Raw genomic sequence first — 19,657 nt, 5'->3', positions numbered from 1 at the left:
TGATAAGGGATACTATAAAAAGGGGGTATCAAGCTGTATTTAATTCAGAGCATACGCTGACGGCCGTATGTATGTGTGCTCTTCGTAATTATGTAATTGCGCAACAAATAAACATGATTTGGAACTCTCTCAGTCTGAAGGTTATTTTGCAGGTTTCCTGTAAAATAAGGAATCTTGAGGTTAGATTCCTATTTACTGGACAGAGATAATAGCGTCAGGCAAACCACAGATGTAGCAGGCTAAAATAGCCGTAGCTAGGGAGGGACTACTACAAAGGCATGACATTTTGGAGAATCTTTGAACACATTTACTTGTTTTTTACAAATTTCTTCAGTTACTTCCTGGCTCCCAGGCCTAGGCGAATGATGAGGAGTCTTCAGGACGAGAGGAGGGGTTTTCTCAGCTAAGCACACCTTCCTGTCTGCATGCCCGAACTAAGGGCAGATGGATTCCAGTAAGTAAATGCTACATTATTCGTCTGTCCTTACTCAAGATGGCCACGGTCAGAAATGCTAGGGGGGTGTTTTTCAAAGTGATTTCTTAGCAAAATAAAGCACGGATGCATAGATAGGGGAGTTTGCTTTGAAAACTAAAAAATGAATTAAATAACATTTTTGCTTTGTGGTACTCCGATGCAGTGTAGTTCCACTTTAGGATTTATTCAAATATTCAACATGTGTTTGTTTCCAGAAATTCACTTAAAAATTTACCTTGAAATGGCTCCACCTGTGACCTCCCGCAGAAGGCGACAATGATGAGGAACAAACTCCAGAAGCTTATTATACATAACCTGGAATCCATTGGGATGGGACTGTGCATACTGTTCTACAATAACCTGATAATAAAAACAAAAGCTTTATTTTTAGAAAATTGTATATTTACTTTGGATTTTATTAAAACTGAAGTTTAGTATGAAAAAAAAATAAAAAATAAAAAAAAAAAGCAGCTGGATCCTGTAGAAACCTTGTGTAGTGTAGGGAGGGCAGGTCCTCTTCTTGCTGTTAACCTTCTGGTACTGTTAAAACCCATGCATTGATTAAGATGCAGCTAACAAGATCTGTGAATGGGGAGAGTCAGATGAGGGAGAAGATTCTGTCCACCATTCTGAGATAGTGTTTCATGCAGTGCAATCAATGCAAAGGTTTTTCTCAATGGAGGAAGGAGGGAGGGAGAAGGGAGGAGGAGGTGGATCCCTGGCAGTTTTTTGCTGAAACTCACAGAAAACTCGGCTATTAAAATTCCTCAGCCACAAAAATTCATCAGCAGAAGGAGGACATTTGATCACTGGACAGATGCCTTCTAGAGGATCACAGATGTGGAACATACTTCATTACAGGCAAGGTATATGATCATGGCCGTAGCAGAAAATTAAACATTTTTTGGACTAAACTTCAGTTTTAAGCATACAATTCCTATTTTGTGAGGATTTCACATTCTAAAACAGGAAAAATATTCAACCTCTGACAATTCACATATGTATTCTCTAGATGCATTCTATCTAGTCAGCTCTGCAGCGTGCACCTTCAAAATACAAATTAGCGATAGCAGCTCTCATATTTCTGATCCGACAGGTTCCTTTTAAAATGTGCACGGAGACTGTACTAGTGTCTTGAGGACACAGTTCTCTGCAATTTATTTTCATACAATTTCAACAAAAAAATATTCTGGCTGATGAGGTTTAGGCGCGCCTGCAACATGCAGTGCCTTACACGTTGAATATTTAAAATGTGCTACACAATACATAATCCTTGGAATTCATAAAGACTGGCGGGGACATATTCTGCAAAAGTGTCTTGCATGCATTCTAAAAGTGGGGCAGCATGCACCAAATTCACATACCAGTCTAGAACTTATACTTGAATTTAACGGATGCTGCTCCCATTTAAAACATATGCAAGACACTCACAAAATATGCCCTGTAAACGAAAAAGTTGGTCTTTATTAGCTCCACGTTTTCGTAAGATACCTACTGCTGGTATTTTATAAAAAAAAATTGCAAAGGTGTTGTGCCACAATGTAGAATTGGTGGCCATTGAAAACTATTAGGCAAAATATGTGATAGTATTGCACATAAAAACAAACTGGTGAGGATTGTAGAGGTGGAAATTTTTCTAAACCTAGAATTTGCCAAGCATGCGTTTACAGATATTTTGTTGAGGGGTGTTAGGATCCTTTTCTTACTATTTGTAGGGCAGCAATGTATTGTATATGTTAAGATCAGCTTGCAAATCTAGCATGAATTCTACTTTACCACCCTTTACAGATTGATTTATTGAGTGGAGCTGTGTTCCACGTTGCAAAGAGTAGATACAAATATAAATCACGATGATAGGGCAGGTCAAAATAAAAGCTGTTTGGCAAGACAATATCAAATTATAGCCAGCATGGGTATTCCATTATAAAAACATTTTTGACTTAACAGATATCCTAAGAGCGCCTGATATCTTGCATTCATAACATTTAAAAAAGTTGTAAATGCTGAAGGTTCATCTTAATGCATTAGGAGGAAAAAAAACTGTGTGCAGCAGCCCCCCTCAGGCCCCCTAACACATACCTATGGCCCCTCTGTCCACGAGTGTCATAGCCATCTAGATTCTCCTTCCCGATTGGCTGAGACACAGCAGTGGCACCATTGGCTCCCGCGGCTGTCATTCAAAGTCAGCTAGCCAATCAGGGGAGAGAGGGGGCAGGGCCGGGTCTGGGTTCCGTGTCTGAATGGACACAGGGAGCTGTGACTCAGCTCGGGTGCCCCCACAGCAAGCCGCTTGCTGTGGGGCCACTGAACAGGAGGAAGGGACCAGGAGCACCTAAGAGGGACCCCAGAAGAGGAGGATCCAGGCTGCTCTGTGCAAATCCACTGCAACAGTGCAGGTAACAAACAACAAGGGGTTAATTGAGCGCACTCCTGATATAGTTGTAGAACCTACTACTATAAGGGCAAAGTTAAAAGATGGAGAAAAAGATTTAGCTCATGTATGGAGGCATAATGTTGCCAACATCCCTATGTCAATACAAAAAATGGATACCTCTAAAGGAGGTGGGACTTTTAGGGCAACAACAAGTATGGTGACAACTGGGTCATAAAAATATAGAAATTTATTACAAAATAGTATTACAAAAATCGTCAAAGAATAAACACTTCACAGTAGTATGTCAACATCTAAAATAAAAAATTGGAAAAAACTGCTGCTAGGAGATCATCATCATGTACCCCAGCACAAAACTGGGGGTATGGATGGTCGTTTCCAACGCGTTTCAAATGCTTTTAGTAATACATCCTTCTTCAGGGAACATTAGCAGTGAGGTTTTTCTGAAAGATGAAATATAAGAAAATACATATATACAATGAAAATACTTGTTACCAGACACAGACACTGCAGCATGTGGACAATAGGGGGGAGGAAATGGGAAGCTCAACATGCAGGGGGGAGGAAAAGGAAACTCACCCTCTCCCAAGCTTGGAGTGCCCAGATCGTCCCCAGAGAGCCCGTGTGTGCGCCGGATCCAATGCGGCCAAGTCAGATGGTATGCTCAATGCCCATAGGTCTCCCCCACTCCCAGAGGGCTCCAAGACCATGAGGGGTGTGTGAAATAACAAACGTATGCACATAAAAAGTGTCCGCCTTGGCCGCTGACACTTTTTATGTGAATACGTTTGTTATTTCACACACCCCTCATGGTCTTGGAGCCCTCTGGGAGTGGGGGAGACCTATGGGCATTGAGCATACCATCTGACTTGGCCGCATTGGATCCGGCGCACACACGGGCTCTCTGGGGACGATCTGGGCACTCCAAGCTTGGGAGAGGGCGAGTTTCCTTTTCCTCCCCCCTGCATGTTGAGCTTCCCATTTCCTCCCCCCTATTGTCCACATGCTGCAGTGTCTGTGTCTGGTAACAAGTATTTTCATTGTATATATGTATTTTCTTATATTTCATCTTTCAGAAAAGCCTCACTGCTAATGTTCCCTGAAGAAGGATGTATTACTAAAAGCATTTGAAACGCGTTGGAAACGACCATCCATACCCCCAGTTTTGTGCTGGGGTACATGATGATCTCCTAGCAGCAGTTTTTTCCAATTTTTTATTTTAGATGTTGACATACTACTGTGAAGTGTTTATTCTTTGACGATTTTTGTAATACTATTTTGTAATAAATTTCTATATTTTTATGACCCAGTTGTCACCATACTTGTTGTTGCCCTAAAAGTCCCACCTCATTTAGAGGTATCCATTTTTTGTAAGTTAAAAGATGGATATCCTGGGGAAATTGTAAATATAAGTCCATTATAGTGTGTCCATCTTAAGGCTAAACTTCCGCAGAAATGGCTACCAGCTTGCAGATGAAGGTGAATCTGAAATGTAGCAAAAGGAAAAAAGCGGCGCCTTCTGAGCGTAGTAAATGAAGTATTTGTTAAAAAGTATCAAAAGGTCTTAGGAAATACACTCACAAAAAAAGCTAAAAGGTAGGGCTTATCTATATGGTAGTTCATCCGCTCTTATCCCGGTACTGCTGAAGCTACTTGTGCCTCGATGTTGACAGACAGGGACGCCTTAGCTCCTTGCCTCTATCGGCAGCGGTGGGGGAACCAGACCTCAGAGAGTGGAGAAGGAGGACGGAGTTCCCGAGCGCACAGCTGTGGATGGCGTCACTTTCGGGTAAAAAGTCAGCAGGGAGGTGCACGCGTTCGAAGCATGCATGCTTCTTCATCAGGCTCTATGGGGGCCATCTTACACCAGGGAAAATTTAACTAACAGGACGCTGACCTATTGGCTCACCTGGTTACCATGGAAACTAATGCGATCCTCAACAATATAGCTAATAATATAACTGTATAATATAAAAATATAATATAGCTAATAATATAACTGGACATCATTATACTGACAATATTAGAGCAAAATTAAAAAGACCATAGTCATAAATTAAAAAAACGGGTGTACAACTGCCAAGGAGGACATAATTAAACTAACTAATAGCATTCTCAATTAAAGGAATAGATTAAAAGGAAAAAAGTATAAAGATGGTAATAAAAATGATAATAAGTTTTGATTCAGTGGCCACTGATCTTATCATGATATGCATATGTGCAGGAATAGTGCACATATCTATATGTGCCCACACAAATATACACGTGTACACACACACACACGTATGTAGACGTGTATGCTGTTGCATACACTGATTGGTAACTGTCCTAATAGAAAGCGACCCACACTATAGGCTAGTTGCATGCATATGTATATAATGAATATACTCGCATACTAAAAAGTGTACTGACACATGTGTATGGTGAAAAACAAGGGGGGAGGGGGGGGGGGAAGAATATAGATATGGTGAATGCTCACATCCATAACCCAGAGGGAACAATAAACGCCAAACTTATTATGGAATCAAGATACATAAAGAGCCATTTCAGATATCTTCCATGATTATGTAAAACAAAATCTGACGAAGAAGAGGCTTGGTTATTCTTGGTTAAATATAAGTATTATATTTGTGCTGTACATTCAATGTTGTAATATTTGCTAAGGCTTTGTGTTGTTTAAACCATACTGTATTATGGGCAGGATAAAAAGGCATACCTCATCAATGTACGGTTTCACCAAAATCTGGCCAACAAGAGCTTCTGCATCTTTTGTTTTGTCAATCGTAGCATATGTGCGCAAACAGTGACGGATTATATCCACATTTGAGGTCTGAAGTCCTTCCAAAAGGAGACCTTCTAAGGAGCGCTGTAACATTGCCGTTATTCCAGCAATACGCTATAAAACAGAAAAACACCACAATCAACAAATTAGTATATTTTAAGTGCAACTCAAATTAAAAAGTAAGGTATGGTTTTAAAAAATAAGCTATGGAAGTTAACAATAAACCATTTATACAGGGCTCGACAAATCCCGGTCGCCATGGCGACTAGAAATAGTGTCCTGGCGACTTGGCTTGGTAGGTGTGAGCTGGCGCCATCTGGTGGTGAGCCGTTGGTATTACAAGTTATTACCACCAGATGTGAGCTGGCGCCATCTGGTGGTGGCCGTTGGTATTACAAGTTAAGCATTACAAGTTAAACAGCAATTCTAATGTCATTTTTCACTATTTTCACTGCAATCTTCTTCCCTCTAATTAGAACCCCCAAACATTATATATTTTTTATCCTAACACCCTAGAGAATAAAATGGCGATCGTTGCAATACTTTCTGTCACGCCGTATTTGCGCAGCGGTCTTACAAGCGCACTTTTTTGGGAAAAAATTACACTTTTTTTAATTAAAAAAATAAGACAACAGTAAAGTTATCCCCATTTTTTTTTATTATGAAACATAATGTTATGCCGAGTAAATTCATACCCAACATGTCACGCTTCAAAATTGCATCCGCTCGTGGAATGCCGACAAACTTTTACCCTTTAAAATCTTCATAGGCGACGTTTAAAAAAATCTACAGGTTGCATGTTTTGAGTTACAGAGGAGGTCTAGGGCTAGAATTATTGCTCTCGCTCTACCAATCGCGGTGATACCTCACATGTGTGGTTTGAACACCGTTTACATATGCGGGCGCTGCTCACGTATGTGTTCGCTTCTGCGCGGCAGCTCGTCGGGACGGGGTGCGTTTTCTGGCTCCTAACTTTTTTTAGCTGGCTCCTAGATTCCAAGCAAATTTGTCAACCCCTGCATTTATATATTCTTAATTCCCTTAGAGGTAAAGCAAAGAACATTTCCAAAACACAGTATCCAAATATAATTAACCTAATGTATAAAAAGTGTGGTTAACCACTGCTGTCCGGGCCAATTCTGAGATCTCTCATACATGGCAAAATCAGCATTTTATGATAGAAAATTACTTAGAACATTATATATAAATACATTATATATTTTCTGAAAGCAGAGGTCCTAAAGAATAAAACGGCAGTTGTTGCAAATTTTTATGTTGCACAATATGTGCGCAGCCGTTTATCAAATGCAAATTTTCAGGAAAAAATACACTTTAAAGTGGATGTAGACCCTCATATATACCCAGTTAAGTGAACAGCCTCAGATGATACACAGAGATGAAACAAATTGTGCACATCATGTTAGGAAATGTTCTCTTCCCTGTTCAACACTGCAGTGAAGCCTGGACATACAGCCAAGACAGCTGATTGGAGGAAAGGCACACACCGCCTCTCATGTGTAGAGACTTTCAGAGCAGATCTTTGAATCGTTCCGGACTCTGCTATTTATAGCATCCTCCAACAGAAAACTCAGGCTGCTTTTATCACAGTTGATGGAGAACTTGTCAGAAGTTATTAGGCTGATAACAGAAGAATGGGACAGGAGACATCTACAGGACAGAGCTTTGGAGAGATAACAAAAAAACACTACAGATATATGTGCCCAGCTCAAATTTCATGAATCAGGTTTACATCCACTTTAATGAATTTTAGTGCACATAAACACAATAAAAATAGGATTTTTGTACTCACCGTAAAATCATTTGGACGGACACAGCTTCCTTATACTCTTGACTGTAGGGTTATGTTCCTATGTCTGCCTATTAGGCAAATCAGGCGTTGCAGAACCATCGCAGATACTGAGGCTCTGGAGATCAAGGGAGCCTTGCAATAACTGGTCAGCCAGTTCCACGCAGCCTGGAGGAGCATGATGCTCTACCAACTCCTGGTGCAATAGTCTTGCCCATTCAGTAATGCTACGTTTCCACTGAGCGGATCGGTTCGGTACGGTTCGGTACGGTACGCTATTTTGGGTGTTTCCATTATGAAAGCGTGCCATAAAACCGAACCGTACCGCACCATTCAGGGTCCTGCTTCTCATGTGGGTCCATAGAAAATGGAACGGTACGGTTAGGGTGGAGCTACTGGCGTCACACAGTACTTTCCACTGATTGGTGGTCAGAAAACATCAATGCTGACGTCAAAGCAAAGCGCCAAACAATCACCACGTCGCCTTATTAGTCCATATAAAGGAGAAGGATGCCAGCAAACAACAGCAGGGTCTGGTTATCTGAGGAACTATCTACGTTCTTAGCAATCATCGGCGATGGCGTTATTCAGAGTGAGCTTGATGGATCAGTGAGAAATGAAAAGGTCTATAAAGATATTTCTCAGCGGATGGCAGCCGAGGGATTTGAACGGACGTCGGGCCAGTGTAGGGCAAAGCTTAAAAAGCTTAAAGCACAATATAAAAAAATTAAGGACGCCAACAGCCGTAGTGGAAACTGTCCAACTGCTTGGAGGTGGTACGACGCCATGGACGCCATTTACGGTCATCGGCCAGCAAAGCAGGGAGGGAGGTCTGGACTCTGCAACTATAATTCTCGAATCTATGGTAGACCCCTTTGGTAAGTTTTTTTTTTTTAAAAACTTGGCATAGGATATCGCTCTGCTTACCATTTAAAATATAATATCTAACCATATGTTTATTTTCAGAAACAGTTGATGGACTCTCCACTGATGCATCAAACTTATCAGAAGATGGACCTTCAATGTCTTTCAGCAGCAACAGCAGCAGTATTTCCTCAAGCCAACCACAGAGTAGCCAACCACAGAGTAGCCAACCACAGAGTAGCCAACTACAGAGTACTCCCAATGCACCAAGGCACAATGGTAAGACATGATGATAATAAAGTAATTTTTAACTGCATTTTCTTAAACTAAAACAGCAGTGGGGCAGATGTGCAGGAGGTACAGTGTTGGAATAGATAAGAAGGGGGAGATCAGCTGTGGGGGAGATGTGCATGAGGTACAGTGGTGGAAGAGATGAGAAGGGGGGGACCAGCTGTGGGGGAGATGTGCAGGAGGTACAGTGTTGGAATAGATAAGAAGGGGGAGATCAGCTGTGGGGGAGATGTGCATGAGGTACAGTGGTGGAAGAGATGAGAAGGGGGGGATTAGCAGGAGGTACAGTGGTAGAAGAGATGAGAAGGGGGTTCAGCAGTGGGCAGATGAGCAGTGCTGTGTATTGGTGTAGCAGATGAGCGGGGGGAACAGAGGTGTGGCAGTGAATCAGTGTGGTACAGTCTAGTGGGGCAGATGAGAAAGGAGCTTACAGTATTGGTTTAGCAGATGTTACCAAAAGCAATATTTAGGTCTTTTGTATATTACAGGTGAAAGGAGAAGGTTCCAGTTGGATCTGCGCACAGTTATGGAGGATATGCGGGCAGCAGAAGAAAGGCAGCTGGAAAGAATGGATAACCTTTCTGAGAGGCGGTTTCAAGCACTACGTCAGGATGCACAGGAAGCTATGCGCCAGGAGGCAGAAATTGCCCGGCAGCAGATGGAGCAGTTGGCTACCTTCAACCAGGCCTTCCTCGGTGTCCTTGGTCAGCTTGTTCAAGTGATTGGAGCCAATCGTCAACCCAGGTCACCACCCAGACATTAGTGCCTTTCATGCAGCACAGGACCTGTACCCATGTTTACGTTTAAAAATAAAGTGGGTTTTAAAGGTTAGATTTTTTTTTTAATAGGCTCCTTTGAGCCATCAGCGATCACACAAGATTGGACACATTTGCTCCTTGCTGCACATGGCTTTCTTTGTGCTGCTGCTCTGATTCCCTTCTGCCTCCTTTGCGTTATCACCCCCCTTGGACGGTGGAGCCTGGATTTCAACAAAGGGCACCCCCGATCGCTTAATTTCTTCTCATTTTTGCATTGTAGATGTAATTGCGAATATACTTGGCATTTTTGGTTTACCTTTTCCTTTAATTTCCTTTTTAGATGTTTTTTTTTCTTGGTCTGAATTTCTCACTTCCTGTTCCTTCTCAGTAAACCTGACAACATCATCTGAGCTGTGTTTAGTCAGTCAGCACAGCTTACTGAACAGCTTACTAAGGAGGAACAGGAAGTGAGAAATTCATACAAAGAAAACAAAAAAAAAACATTTATTGGTAGTGAAATTGAAGAAAAAAACTACAATGCAATAGCTTAGGGATATGCAATTAGTGGATATCCAACTGTTTCAGAACTACGATTCCCATGTGGCATAGCAAGACTCTGACAGTCACAAGCATGACACCCAGAGGCAAAAGCATGATGGGACTTGTAGTTCTGCAAAACAGGTGGATTTCCGCTAATTGCGTATCCCTGCACTAGCTTAATAAAAAACAAACCTTTACAAGCTCTTTATTGTAAACAATGTTTCTACATTTTTTTTTCTTGGTCTGAATTTCTCACTTCCTGTTCCTTCTCAGTAAACCTGACAACATCATCTGAGCTGTGTTTAGTCAGTCAGCACAGCTTACTGAACAGCTTACTAAGGAGGAACAGGAAGTGAGAAATTCATACAAAGAAAACAAAAAAAAAACATTTATTGGTAGTGAAATTGAAGAAAAAAACTACAATGCAATAGCTTAGGGATATGCAATTAGTGGATATCCAACTGTTTCAGAACTACGATTCCCATGTGGCATAGCAAGACTCTGACAGTCACAAGCATGACACCCAGAGGCAAAAGCATGATGGGACTTGTAGTTCTGCAAAACAGGTGGATTTCCGCTAATTGCGTATCCCTGCACTAGCTTAATAAAAAACAAACCTTTACAAGCTCTTTATTGTAAACAATGTTTCTACATTTTTTTTTCTTGGTCTGAATTTCTCACTTCCTGTTCCTTCTCAGTAAACCTGACAACATCATCTGAGCTGTGTTTAGTCAGTCAGCACAGCTTATTGAACAGCTTACTAAGGAGGAACAGGAAGTGAGAAATTCATACAAAGAAAACAAAAAAAAACATTTATTGGTAGTGAAATTGAAGAAAAAAACTACAATGCAATAGCTTAGGGATATGCAATTAGTGGATATCCAACTGTTTCAGAACTACGATTCCCATGTGGCATAGCAAGACTCTGACAGTCACAAGCATGACACCCAGAGGCAAAAGCATGATGGGACTTGTAGTTCTGCAAAACAGGTGGATTTCCGCTAATTGCGTATCCCTGCACTAGCTTAATAAAAAACAAACCTTTACAAGCTCTTTATTGTAAACAATGTTTCTACATTATCAAAATTTTGCTTTTACAAAATATGTATGAAGATGATTTTTTTTGTGGAATAAAAAACAAGAACGACTTCTCTGAGTATGTCTGATTTTATTTAGCATTTAGCAAAAAGTAATTAAAGATTTTAATTATTCACGGTAACAACGTTAACGTTAAGGTGCCTCATCAGAGCCTGACGTATTTCGCTGCACTCTTCTTCCATATCCTGTGCTGCTATTACTGGTACTGGCTCTTCTGGAGATGTATTCCAATCCTGGTCAAAGTCTTCTCCATGGCTTTCACAAAGATTGTGAAGAGTACAGCACGTTAGGACCATGGATTTTGTAAGTTGAATGTCACTGTCATTCCTCTTCATAAGACACCTCCATCTACCCTTTAGTCTTCCAAACGCATTTTCCACTACAACACGTGCCCTGGATGTTTTCTTGTTGTAGATTTGCTGCTCTGTTGTTAGGCGCCCATTGTCAGAAAATGGTTTCAGGAGCCAATTTTGTAAAGGATAGGCAGAGTCCCCAAGCACATAATAGCCAACATTCACCCCACAAATGTTCTTAGTGCTAACAGGATACAGGCCTCCCTGGCCAACCCAATCCCAAAATGTTGACAATCGGAGAACCCGAGCATCATGCAAACTCCCAGGCTTTCCTACATTCACATTCCAGAATAGTCCCTTGCCATCCACTACTCCCTGGAGGACGATGGAATGCCAGCCTTTTCGGTTGAAGTAGTCAGTGTGGTATTCTTGTGGTGCTATTATTGGTATGTGTGAGCCATCAATAGCACCAACACACTGTGGAAGGCCCCACCTGTTCTCAAAGTACTCAGCCATGTCTTTGAGCTTTTCCCTGTTAGGAAAATGAACAATTTCAGGAGCTAGCAATGTGCACACAGCCTTACAGAAGTCCTGCACACACCGGCACACTGATGATTTGCTGACACCAAAAAGATGACCTATACTCCTATATTCACTGTTGGTAGCCAGCTTCCACAGTGCAATGGCAATTCTTTTCCTTACAGGCAAACAGGCTCTGAAGTTGGTGCTTTTCTTTTCCATCACTGGACGTAGCTTGGCACAAAGGAATGAGAAGGTTTCCTCTGACATCCTTAAATTCTGCACCCACTGTCTGTGGGTGAATCCTGGGACGGTCACATTCCACCACTCATTGGCACGAGGGAATGCCCAAATCACTGGTCGGCGGCGCTGCTTTGCCAAAAGGTGAAGCATCTGTAAAAAATGCAGTGTGTCAGTGTGTATAGGTCAGTGTGTGTGTGTGTGTGTGTGTGTCTCAGTGTGTGTGTGTGTATAGGTCAGTGTGTGTCAGTGTGTGTGTGTGTCAGTGTTTGTATAGGTCAGTGTGTGTGTGTGTGTGTCAGTGTGTGTATAGGTCAGTGTGTGTGTCTGTGTGTCAGTGTGTGTATAGGTCAGTGTTTGTCAGTGTGTGTATAGGTCAGTGTGTGTATAGGTCAGTGTGTGTGTGTGTGTGTGTGTGTGTGTATAGGTCAGTGTGTGTCAGTGTGTGTATAGGTCAGTGTGTGTGTGTGTGTGTCAGTGTGTGTATAGGTCAGTGTGTGTCAGTGTGTGTCAGTGTGTGTATAGGTCAGTGTGTGTCAGTGTGTGTATAGGTCAGTGTGTGTGTGTGTGTGTGTCAGTGTGTGTATAGGTCAGTGTGTGTGTGTGTGTGTCAGTGTGTGTATAGGTCAGTGTGTGTCAGTGTGTGTATAGGTCAGTGTGTGTGTGTGTGTCAGTGTGTGTATAGGTCAGTGTGTGTCAGTGTGTGTATAGGTCAGTGTGTGTGTGTGTGTGTCAGTGTGTGTATAGGTCAGTGTGTGTGTGTGTGTCAGTGTGTGTATAGGTCAGTGTGTGTCAGTGTGTGTATAGGTCAGTGTGTGTGTGTGTGTGTGTGTCAGTGTGTGTATAGGTCAGTGTGTGTGTGTGTGTGTCAGTGTGTGTATAGGTCAGTGTGTGTGTGTGTGTCAGTGTGTGTATAGGTCAGTGTGTGTGTGTGTGTCAGTGTGTGTATAGGTCAGTGTGTGTCAGTGTGTGTATAGGTCAGTGTGTGTGTCTGTGTGTCAGTGTGTGTATAGGTCAGTGTGTGTCAGTGTGTGTATAGGTCAGTGTGTGTATAGGTCAGTGTGTGTGTGTGTGTGTGTGTCAGTGTGTGTATAGGTCAGTGTGTGTCAGTGTGTGTATAGGTCAGTGTGTGTGTGTGTGTGTGTCAGTGTGTGTATAGGTCAGTGTGTGTGTCTGTGTGTCAGTGTGTGTATAGGTCAGTGTGTGTCAGTGTGTGTATAGGTCAGTGTGTGTATAGGTCAGTGTGTGTGTGTGTGTGTGTGTGTCAGTGTGTGTATAGGTCAGTGTGTGTATAGGTCAGTGTGTGTGTGTGTCAGTGTGTGTATAGGTCAGTGTGTGTGTGTGTGTCAGTGTGTGTATAGGTCAGTGTGTGTCAGTGTGTGTATAGGTCAGTGTGTGTGTATAGGTCAGTGTGTGTGTGTGTGTCAGTGTGTGTATAGGTCAGTGTGTGTCAGTGTGTGTATAGGTCAGTGTGTGTGTGTGTGTGTGTGTGTGTGTCAGTGTGTGTATAGGTCAGTGTGTGTGTGTGTGTCAGTGTGTGTGTATAGGTCAGTGTGTGTGTGTGTGTGTCAGTGTGTGTATAGGTCAGTGTGTGTCAGTGTGTGTATAGGTCAGTGTGTGTGTGTGTGTGTCAGTGTGTGTATAGGTCAGTGTGTGTGTCTGTGTGTCAGTGTGTGTATAGGTCAGTGTGTGTCAGTGTGTGTATAGGTCAGTGTGTGTATAGGTCAGTGTGTGTGTGTGTGTGTGTGTCAGTGTGTGTATAGGTCAGTGTGTGTCAGTGTGTGTATAGGTCAGTGTGTGTGTGTGTGTGTGTCAGTGTGTGTATAGGTCAGTGTGTGTGTGTGTGTCAGTGTGTGTATAGGTCAGTGTGTGTCAGTGTGTGTATAGGTCAGTGTGTGTGTATAGGTCAGTGTGTGTGTGTGTGTCAGTGTGTGTATAGGTCAGTGTGTGTCAGTGTGTGTATAGGTCAGTGTGTGTGTGTGTGTGTGTGTCAGTGTGTGTATAGGTCAGTGTGTGTGTGTGTCAGTGTGTGTCAGTGTGTGTATAGGTCAGTGTGTGTGTGTGTGTCAGTGTGTGTATAGGTCAGTGTGTGTGTGTGTGTCAGTGTGTGTGTATAGGTCAGTGTGTGTGTGTGTGTGTCAGTGTGTGTATAGGTCAGTGTGTGTCAGTGTGTGTATAGGTCAGTGTGTGTATAGGTCAGTGTGTGTGTGTGTGTGTGTGTCAGTGTGTGTATAGGTCAGTGTGTGTCAGTGTGTGTATAGGTCAGTGTGTGTGTGTGTGTGTGTGTCAGTGTGTGTATAGGTCAGTGTGTGTATAGGTCAGTGTGTGTCAGTGTGTGTGTGTCAGTGTGTGTATAGGTCAGTGTGTGTGTGTGTGTGTCAGTGTGTGTATAGGTCAGTGTGTGTCAGTGTGTGTATAGGTCAGTGTGTGTGTGTGTGTGTGTCAGTGTGTGTATAGGTCAGTGTGTGTGTGTGTGTCAGTGTGTGTGTATAGGTCAGTGTGTGTGTCTGTGTGTCAGTGTGTGTATAGGTCAGTGTGTGTCAGTGTGTGTGTGTATAGGTCAGTGTGTGTCAGTGTGTGTGTGTATAGGTCAGTGTGTGTCAGTGTGTGTTTCATGTAAATGTGTGTGTGTGTGTTTCAGGTAAGTCAGTCAGTTGTGCTTACCCTATAGCGCTGCCGTCTTTGTCTTAGCAGCACAAATGTATACTTCTCCTCCCGGCTACACATCCAAGCTAAAAGTTTTCTTCTCTTTTCGGCTGTGTTTCTCATTGCCGCTCGCAACCTTCTCTCATACAGTGCGGTATGAATTTTGCCTATAAAGAACCAAAAGGCTAGCAGAGAAAAGACGAGCTGCTGAATGACCTCCATTGTTGTTGTTGTTGTTTGGCTGACGCTGAGTGACGCTGCATCACGTTTCTCGTCGCACTAGTGTGACATCATGAGAGGCATTTTTTCTAAAACCTGTATGGCCCTGGCGGTCCGATTTGCAGTGGAAACGCTAACCAGAATAGACCGGACCATTCAAACCCGTTCCATTCTAAACGACCCGAACCGATCCGCTCAGTGGAAACGTAGCATAAGTGTCTGACACCAGTGCTGTAGCCAAGATAGGCTGCGAAGCTGAACCCAGCATCGAGAAAAAGGACGCCCTACCGCTTCGGATCTCCTGTCAGCAGGGTCCTTAAAAATGCAGGTGTTCCCTCAACCTAGATACCGGGGGGGGGGGGTCCACAACCGAGGGAGATGCCCACTTTTTTAAAAGGCTCTCCTCAAAGGGGCAACGGACCGCCATACGCTTAGGGACCGCAAAGGTCCTCTGAGGTCGTTCCCATTCCTGGTCTATGAACTTATCAAAAAATTTCACATATGGAAACACTTTAGCAGTGCGGGCCTGCTTGTGGGACTCAAAAAGGGACCGACCCCTCAGCAGATGTCTCGGCAGTATCCTCTAGTTTAAGCGTGTCCCGCACTGCGATAATAAGAGCTCCAACAAGTGCCTTTCTTGCGCTGACCCGGACCTGGATCCTCCTCACTTGGTCGAAAGGTCCTGGTGCGCATCCTGATACCTCAGAACCAGGGCCCTGGGCCGCAGCCGGGCCCAAGTCACAGTCAGAGCTATCCTCAGGAGATGGTGGGGGGGAGGGGGCTTTTACCCCCCTTTCGCCCACACATGGCTTCCACCCTGGCAACAAATGATTCCAGGACTGCTGACCAAGTGTCCACAGGGACTGCAGGTGCAGGGGCACCGGTTGTCACCACTGGAATGACTGGGGAAGAAGCGCCAGCTTCTGACGCCATGCTGACCCGCTCACCTGACAGCCCTCAGGGACTAATGTCAAGGTACAAGTGCACAAAAAAAAAAGAGAGACCCACCCTCCTTGCTGTACTGACCAAAAGGGGTATCCCAGGGGACTCACCACCCTGACAAGAAAAAACTGCACAGCGATGCGGTCCGCTCTCCTTCACACTGTGTGTGTCCGAGTGTCTCTGAGGTAAAACTGCGCTGTTCAGAAAGTCCCCCAGCACTGAGGCTAAAACCAGTATAAAACCACAAGATTGCCACCTCAGGAAAAAAGAGCGTGAGCTTCTAGAAAATGGCCGCCCGCTGTAACTGCCTGCGTCACAGCGCGGCTACAAGAAAAGCCCCCAGCCAGGATAGGAAAAACAACCCCTCAGGTACATCCTAGGTCAGTCACAGCATGGTGGAGGAGGGAAGGGACGGGAGGAGAGGAAAGGGAGGACGCGAGACCCCCTAATCGACCCCCCCCCCCCCCCAAGATCGGCCGCTCCATCGCACATGTGCGGGAGTGACGTCATCGTCGCTCCGGCGCAATCACAGCGATAACAGGAAGATCGCCGAAGACATGCGGCGGAGGGCACGGAGGAGAACTTTGGGGGGCTTCGATCTCAAGTAAGTCAATCATAATGAGCTAGTATGCTATGCATACTAGCTCATTATGACTTTCTCTTGCAGGGTTTAAAAAATATATATATATTTAATGGAGGGTTTACTTTCTCTTTAACCATTAACATGTCTGCTAGTCCTCTCCTAATAGACGGAACATAACCCTACAGTCAAGAGTATAAGGAAGCTGTGTCCGTCCATGGACATAGGAGAAATAAAAAAATTTGTGTAAAAAATTAAAAAAAGATGATGTTACACTGAGTAAATAGATACCCAACATGTCACGCTTAAAAAAGCACACGCCTGTGGAATGGCAAACTATGGTACATTAACCACTTGCCGCCTGCAATATAACAATGATGGTGGCAAAGTGGTTTAGCATCCTGATCGGACGTCATATGATGTGATCAGGATAACAGAGCCGGCGCGCAGAGCGGCGTATGGAAGTGCTGTGTGTCAGACTGACACACAGCAACTTCGATCGTGGTATGAAGCTGTTGATTATTCAGCACATTGATTATCAGCACAGCCCCCATCAAAAAGTGCCCATCAGCTGCCAATCAGTGCCCAATACATGCCAGCCTGTCCCCATAATAAATGGATGCCAGTACCGATCAGTGCCCACAACCGTGCCAATCAATGCCCCATCAGTAATGCCTGCCAGTGCAGAACCCTCTTTGCATCCGGCTTCATTCCTCACAGAGAAGGGGTAGGTACAGATGTACTATTCTGTACTCAGCCAAGAAAGAAAATCTGGGAGGGGGTCTCATAAGAGAACCCTCAAAAGTTGGACAATATTAGTCCGGTACCTCATCCTGAAAAAATCATTGTCCAAAAACCCCAACTACCAAATTGGAAGGACTATGGTGGTACCAATTGAATAAAAAGTATCAAAATATTTATTATACAGAGTAAAATTGTTGGAAAAGCATGAAAATGTACACATGTACTACAAAGAGGACATAAAAAAAAAAAAGCACAAAGATGTGTTCTTAGTTAAATGGGCCTTGCCAGGATATGCATAAAACACAGGGCGACTGATTACTGTGAATGCAATTACAGGGAGTGCAGAATTATTAGGCAAATGAGTATTTTGACCACATCCTCCTCTTTATGCATGTTGTCTTACTCCAAGCTGTATAGGCTCGAAAGCCTACTACCAATTAAGCATATTAGGTGATGTGCATCTCTGTAATGAGAGGTGTGTGTCTAATGACATCAACACCCTATATCAGGTGTGCATAATTATTAGTCAACTTCCTTTCCTTTGGCAAAATGGGTCAAAAGAAGGACTTGACAGGCTCAGAAAAGTCAAAAATAGTGAGATATCTTGCAGAGGGATGCAGCACTCTTAAAATTGCAAAGCTTCTGAAGCGTGATCGAACAATCAAGCGTTTCATTCAAAATAGTCAACAGGGTCGCAAGAAGCGTGTGGAAAAACCAAGGCGCAAAATAACTGCCCATGAACTGAGAAAAGTCAAGCGTGCAGCTGCCAAGATGCCACTTGCCACCAGTTTGGCCATATTTCAGAGCTGCAACATCATTGGAGTGCCCAAAAGCACAAGGTGTGCAATACTCAGAGACATGGCCAAGGTAAGAAAGGCTGAAAGACTACCACCACTGAACAAGACACACAAGCTGAAACGTCAAGACTGGGCCAAGAAATATCTCAAGACTGATTTTTCTAAGGTTTTATGGACTGATGAAATGAGAGTGAGTCTTGATGGGCCAGATGGATGGGCCCGTGGCTAGATTGGTAAAGGGCAGAGAGCTCCAGTCCGACTCAGACGCCAGCAAGGTGGAGGTGGAGTACTGGTTTGGGCTGGTATCATCAAAGATGAGCTTGTGGGGCCTTTTCGGATTGAGGATGGAGTCCAGCTCAACTCCCAGTCCTACTGCCAGTTTCTGGAAGACACCTTCTTCAAGCAGTGGTACAGGAAGAAGTCTGCATCCTTCAAGAAAAACATGATTTTCATGCAGGACAATGCTCCATCACACGCGTCCAAGTACTCCACAGCGTGGCTGGCAAGAAAGGGTATAAAAGAAGAAAAACTAATGACATGGCCTCCTTGTTCACCTGATCTGAATCCCATTGAGAACCTGTGGTCCATCATCAAATGTGAGATTTACAAGGAGGGAAAACAGTACACCTCTCTGAACAGTGTCTGGGAGGCTATGGTTGCTGCTGCACGCAATGTTGATGGTGAACAGATCAAAACACTGACAGAATTCATGGATGGCAGGCTTTTGAGTGTCCTTGCAAAGAAAGGTGGCTATATTGGTCACGGATTTGTTTTTGAATGTCAGAAATGTATATTTGTGAATGTTGAGATGTTATATTGGTTTCACTGGTAAAAATAAATAATTGAAATGGGTTTTTTTTTTTTTTTTGTTAAGTTGCCTAATAATTATGCACAGTAATAGTCACCTGCACACACAGATATCCCCCTAAAATAGCTAAAACTAAAAACAAACTAAAAACTACTTCCAAAAATATTCAGCTTTGATATTAATGAGTTTTTTGGGTTCATTGAGAACATGGTTGTTGTTCAATAATAAAATTAATCCTCAAAAATACAACTTGCCTAATAATTCTGCACTCCCTGTATTTTAGTGTACCAACGTCCCGATAATATGGAGATAGGAATTAATTTGGACTAATAGAATGGACTTTTGGAGGTACAGATAGTTACTGTAAAAGATCTTTAAATATTTATTTATAAAAAATGCATAAAGAAAATTGTATACACAACTTCATGAAAACAATGTGATATCAACATATGATCTCAGTACATGTTACATACAGTATTTCAAAAAGAAAGCCTATACTTATGCAGATACACTCATAGCATGAGAACGTGTAGCATCAAAGGGTGTATATAAACTTTTAGTTCTTGAAACCGAGTTCAATATGCAAAATAGTAGATCTTGCTTTTACTCTCGACATGTTTCGCGTACAAGACGCTTTATCAGGAGCATAGAAGTAGATTAGTCGAATTTCCGCAAACATATGTGGATCCGACCATTAGTGGTAAAGTAGGTGTGTGCAACGTTGTTACCTCAAGCCAGCCTCTTGGGCATATGGTAGGTGCTCTAAAACAACTTTATATGTAGTGGTATAAGAGTGGGACTGTGACACAGGCTTTTAATCAGTTATGGTGATGGGTAAGCGATAGGAACCCCATCCGATGTC

At 43.1% G+C, this 19,657-nt stretch overlaps 1 protein-coding gene across 1 annotated transcript in view; it reads right to left on the bottom strand.

Moving 5' to 3' along the window:
• The window catches only part of COG2 (component of oligomeric golgi complex 2), a 240,942-nt gene that overhangs the window by 160,876 nt on the left and 60,409 nt on the right, over positions 1 to 19,657 (bottom strand). Inside the window, 2 exon segments of the mRNA XM_040347789.1 lie at positions 711 to 835; positions 5,584 to 5,763. Coding sequence (XP_040203723.1) covers positions 711 to 835; positions 5,584 to 5,763 — 305 coding nt within the window.

This window comes from Rana temporaria, chromosome 4 (genome assembly GCF_905171775.1).
Source record: "Rana temporaria chromosome 4, aRanTem1.1, whole genome shotgun sequence".
Lineage (NCBI taxonomy): Eukaryota > Metazoa > Chordata > Amphibia > Anura > Ranidae > Rana > Rana temporaria.
The sequence above is the reverse complement of the archived record's forward strand: the minus strand, read 5'-3'. Positions and strand labels throughout refer to the sequence as shown.